Here is a 6000-nt window from a genome sequence, read left to right as displayed (position 1 = left end):
GTCCTTAAGGGAACAACCTATCTACTAACCCTAAAGCGGGTAGGAGTGAATTCCATCTTGCACCCTATGTCCCTAGTCATCCACCTGGTCTTACCCTTGAAATGGGAGGCTTATTGGGCCAACGCCGTTGAGCTGCTCTCACTTATGTAGATCTAAGGATAATATCGTTTAAATAGAAGTTCATAGTTAGCTCAAGATTAAGATTAAGTTACCTAGGTCATCATAATTGAAATAGTCAGTTTATATAGTCAATGGTGTTATAACTTAAAAGTGACTATTTTAAGGTTTTAGTCTTATCACTACAAGAAATAACATAAACGATAGCTAATGAAAAACGCTATAATAGACTTTTTATAGCGTTTTTCGAGAGTCCTGACAGCCCATGTTATTAAAAGTCTGGGTCTTTTTATAGCGTTTTTTCGAAGCTATAACTAGTGCTATCGTAGAGTTTGAAGATATAGCTTATATACGTTGCTATAAAAACATTTGATAGCGTTTTTCGTTAGAGCTATAATAAATATAGTTTAAATAATGTGCTATCTTTAAGATGTAATAGCGCTTTCTCGACGCTATTGTATAGTATTTATAACTATAATTTTCAGCTATAATAGCCTTTTTTCGATGCTATAATATAGTATTTATAACTATAATTTTCAGTTATAATAGCCTTTTTTCGATGTTATAATATAGTATTTATAACTATAATTTTCAGCTATAATAGCATTTTGTCGATGCTATAGTATATTGTTTATAACTATAATTTTTAACTATAATAGCCTTTTTCGACAGTATAGTATTTATAGCTATGATTTTCAGTAATAATGCTATTTAATCGTTTTCAATCAAAATATAGGTATCATTTTTCTCAAAAATCTTTAAAACCATTCATAATGTACTAAAATTACCAAACAATTTAGTCATTCTAAATGTACCAACCATACACATTACCAATCAAAATACACATATTAGTAAATAATGTATGAACCGCACAAATTAACCCTCAAAATACAAATAAAGTTCATCATAAGTCTATAAGCAAAGTTCGTCATAAGTGTACAATCTTTAGTCCTCTGGTGAAGACGACTCCATTTCATTCACCTACATAAATTTATAAAACATATATTAATTAAACAAGTATAGAAAATCTTTAATAAATGAAGACAAAAAATATTAGAATTAGACAACATACTAATGATCACTTTATCAGATGGCCATGCAACTGTACTTCCCAAAGCTTCTTCAATACATGTCATTTCTGATGTTGGCCTCCACAAATATGCATTTGGTTTCTTTGCTACATCAACCCATACTCTAATTGCATGTGGACCAATAGGAACATGATAGACCATAGCAGTTGGATCATTAGAAGACCATCTTCCTTCAGCAACAATCTCTCCCGAGCCATACCAATCTAATAACTTGCACTTAGTTTGACTGTTGTTATTGATACTCTGTGAAAAGACAAATATGAGATAATAGAATAAGAAGATAATGACATCATAAACAATTTTCATCCTATTACAAATAAATTTACTGATGGAGAAGGCATTGAAGGAATATTTAGTCGCTTAAGCACACTTGCAGTAGCATTTGAAAGTTCCTCACTTGGTTCAGTCTATGATAATCACATATGAAACCAAAATTATAGTTAACTACTACGAGAAAAAAAAAGAATCTAAGTTAGTAAAAGAAAAAAAGAAATACCTGTTTCTTTAAATAAGATAACATAAGTGCTTTCATTTCGATCATTTCATCTTTCATTGTTTTCATTTCTACCATTTCTTCCTTCATCTTCAAATATTCTTTTTCAAGAACCTTATACTTGTGATCTTGTTGAGACAAAAGAGATAGTTTTGAACGAGTCACACCAAACCCAAATCCTCTTACATGACCACGATCGGGGACAAAAGAGATAGTCATGAATGATGTCCTCTTTTCCCATATATGTGCTCTCATAGAAGTTTGTTGCTTCACACATAAAACTATCATCAACTTCATTCTCCATTTCATCTCCTTCACATACTTCCCCATGATGGTACCAAAAGTTATATGTAGGGTCCATTCCCTTAATGACCAAGTGCTCATATATGATTTGAAAATCACAATGTGCCATGTTTCTACAATCTTTACATGGACATAAAAATTTGTTGGCATTTGGCTTCCTTTTCTTCACTTCTTGTAGAAAATTCCATGCTCCTTCCATATACTCATTAGTAGCACTATTAAATAAAGTTAATTTAGTTAAATATGCATTAAAGGTTAGCTCAATATTAAAAGTTGGTTAATTTCATACCGATTTAAATGTACCCAATCTTTGTTGAACATTTTTGAGATGTTGATGCACTTAATTGAATGACCAATTCAATCGTAAAATGACTTGGTCAACAAGCACTACTTGAGAAAAGAGAATATGAAAAGAAGTCAAGGAAGAAATGAAAAGGAACATAGATACTACTCTTATTAATTAATCGTCACAACATAAATACTTTGATTATTTTGAGACAAGGTAATCCCATTTGCATGGGAAGCAAAAGGCAAGGCAAGGTCCTGTTAAGAAACTACTTGACTGGGTTGGGTAATCATGGTTGGTCGGGATATATAGGTAATCCTGTTAAGACAAAGTCCTTTTATAACTTGATCCAACACAAATTTTAACCCAATCAAACTCTAATTTTTGGTCTTTGCTGACGAATAACGAGACTGTTTTTTCTTTGTTTTCAAAGAGTTAGCGAAACCACCAAATAAAGCAAATGAACTAGTAAAATAACAATGAGTTAAAGAACAACTTGTTTGATCTGAACCGCACTAATTTGAGTCTGATAATGAGACAATTGGTGTAAAGAAGGATTCCTTAACCCAAACAACTTTTATAATAAATGAAATCATATAATTTGGAGTACTTAATGCTCTTGTCGCTATGTCTGCTTAAATTGAGTCAAAAAAGGCAAAACATAAGTGTCAGGTTGCATAAAAGAAAAATATTAACATAGAGATGTCGATATTGTTCAACAGCTCCCAACAAAAAATGCAAGTAGCCAATGCTAGGGGATGATTTTGTCCAAAAATCTTCCACGCGAAACAATTATACAAATATTTCTTAAATGAAACAACGATAGAAGAGATATTACCCAAAAAATATCAAAATATACTAGAAAATTAAGCTAAGTTTGTCTCTAATCTAGATAATTCTGATTACATCCAGATTTCTTTTAAGAACAACCAACTTAGGAAATCATAACATTTCAAAATTCAAAGAACAACCAACTTAGAAAACCATAAACATTTCAAAGCTCGAAGTAAGTCACATTATGCACAGACTTCTTGAGACGACACGCACTATCCATTTCCCTTTTACAGTCGTGAGTTTATTTAGTTTAAAGGCACATACACAAAAACTAGTTGTTTCTTTTTTACAAAGCTAAAACGAGAGAGCAAGAATTAACTTAACAAGACATGCCTTTAAATGACCTATCAATAAAACTCTAATGCCACGTCTTAGATCATAATCAAAGACAAAAATATCCCTAAATAAAAAGAAATGGTTGAACCACAGAGATGACATATTATGGGAATATATATAAGAAGGGAATTACACTTCTTACTGAATGAGGAGAAGACCAAAAGCCAGCACGTGTGTAAAGCCGACGAGATAGGCCAAGTTCAGACCTTGTGAACCCGTCCTTGAAGTGCCATTTCTGTTTTCTGCATAAACATAGGAACAATCAGATTCTAAATGATAAGTGAAGCAAACAAGAAGTATTCAAACTACCTTAAACCCACATTTTTTACTCGAAAAACTCACCCTTATCTCCCTTTTCAAAACATACAACTAAAATGTGTTCAATATGACCCCTTTCTTTTAGTTTCTTTGAATCAAATTTGATTTATTCCAACCAACATTGAATCATAAATTACCGTAAAAGAATTATTACCGTTTACTTTCACATGTATATATAGTCCAACTACTTCATGAATTCTCTTTAAAATAACGTTAGAAAAAGGATTAAACTTCATTAATATATCACCTAAAAATCAAACCATACAAAAAAGTTCATATCTAGCCATAAACCTTTAGAAATAAAGGAACTTTAGTTAGCAAAAGGTGTCACTAATACTAATCCAATATTAGAAAGCATGATAACCTTATAATTTAAAATGTAAAGCCCAGAAAGTCACTTCAACTATTTGAACATATATATATATACACACACACACACTCACCCAAGTTTGGAAATGGGTAACGTGTGAGAAATGGTTGGGTCGTGGTAAGTTAGTGTTGGGCTTATAGAAGGAATGGGGCTGGCCCAGATTGAGAGAAGGACTAAAAAGAAAAGGGAAGAAAAGAAAAAGGGGGAAAGGGGAAAGAGGAAAGAGGAATGATGAAAAGTTGAAAAAGAAGGGAGTGAGAAAGAAGAGGAGAGCGAAAGAGAGCATGTTTTGTAATTTTGTGTTTTGTTGTTTTGTAATTTTAATAATTGCCCATCCCATCCAATCTAATTCCCACGTCTTTTTCCCAAAAACCCCTCCTTTTTTATTTATAAACTTTTTATTTGTTTTTTAATACACCCACATTTTCTCTCTCCTATATATGCTTTTTCATTTGTATTCATTTTTTTTTCAATTATACTAAACTAGACTATATTACTTAGTCGGAGTTGACTTGGATCACAGCTTTATTTCCACATTTTTTATAAATCAAATCAACCCCATCTAACCTCAACCATATGTATGTATGTATATATATATATATTTTTAGATGGTATAGTTAAATTTATCTTCCCTATGACATTAAGTTTTTAAATAATTTGACGATTTGAGAATAAATATGTGAAGTGGAAAGATCGTAGATTTCTAATATATTAATTCAAGAGTATGTACTTTGAATAACTCAAGTTCATGTGTCAACTAAATTCCCACAAAACCTTTCATTACTATCATTAAAATTAGTAATATAAAACGAACATGGAATTGGAAGAAAAAAAACACCAAAATAAAAATCTATTAAAAAAATTTATTACAATGGTATGGAAATCTTTTCTTGACCTCAATTACGAGAGTAGTTTCTCAACGCATTATACCGCTGGCTCAACTAAACTGTTATAGAAAATTAGGAGTAGTTGATAAAATTGAGACAATTACAAAGCAAAAAGTAGAGAGTAGTTTTATAGTGGGTTATAGGTGATAAGCAATTTAAACATTGTAAAGATGTAGTAATATAATATATGAAGCATGAGCAGAGTGTGAATGTAGGGAAGAGGGGATTACGCTAAAAACCACCTAAGAAGTAAGAACCCATTGGACAAAAGGTAATCTCATTCTCATTACCTGTGCCAGACACCTCTCTTTGTTTGTTCCCTCCCCCAAAGAAAAGTTACCTATGTATCTTCCAATTGAAAAGAATAATAAGTAAAACAATAAATTCTTCAATGTAAAGAGAGAAATGAGATTATTGTGTAATGGGGAGAATAATATATAAAAGGCCATGCATCAATATTCATGATTCTCCTAACTCATATACTTTCCCCACCACCCTTACACAATCTAATATTGCTCGAAATTGTTAAGATGATGCTCGAAATTAAAAGACAAATTCTTCTAACACATTTCATGTCAAACTGTTCTCATTAAGGCAATGATATATATACCTTTTCAGCAGCAGTTCATTGCAAAGCTAATGACGACAAGCAGAGACAATGACGATAATCGACAATAGAGAGACGACGGGAAGAGACGATAATCGACAATAGAGAGACGACGGGTAGAGACAATGACGACGAACAGAGAGACGACAGACACAGATGAAAGCGACGTCGTCGTCAGTTGAAATCGATTGAAGATGATTGAAGACACAGATGAAAGCGTCATCATCGTCGAGAGGGCAGCAAAAGAGATGAGAAATCGATTGAAACGAAAACCCTATCGCGCGCAGAGCAAAAGAGATTTGGGCATGAAATTTCAATTTGGGCATGAAATTTCAATTTGGGCGTGCAAAGAAAAATA

General features: G+C 32.2%; 1 protein-coding gene across 1 annotated transcript; it reads right to left on the bottom strand.

Moving 5' to 3' along the window:
- Positions 1-1459: 1459 nt before the first annotated feature.
- On the bottom strand, positions 1460-2212 carry LOC127147355 (uncharacterized). The gene is made up of 2 exons (XM_051080828.1): positions 1705-2212; positions 1460-1615 (listed from the first exon to the last, which is right to left on the bottom strand). Exons 1-2 carry the CDS (start codon positions 2152-2154, stop codon positions 1511-1513), a joined length of 555 nt encoding a protein of 184 aa, XP_050936785.1. The 5' UTR covers positions 2155-2212; the 3' UTR covers positions 1460-1510.
- Between the last annotated feature and the right edge of the window lie 3788 nt (positions 2213-6000).

The sequence above is a fragment of the Cucumis melo genome, chromosome 2 (assembly GCF_025177605.1).
Source record: "Cucumis melo cultivar AY chromosome 2, USDA_Cmelo_AY_1.0, whole genome shotgun sequence".
NCBI classification, from domain to species: Eukaryota; Viridiplantae; Streptophyta; class Magnoliopsida; order Cucurbitales; family Cucurbitaceae; genus Cucumis; species Cucumis melo.
The sequence above is the reverse complement of the archived record's forward strand: the minus strand, read 5'-3'. Positions and strand labels throughout refer to the sequence as shown.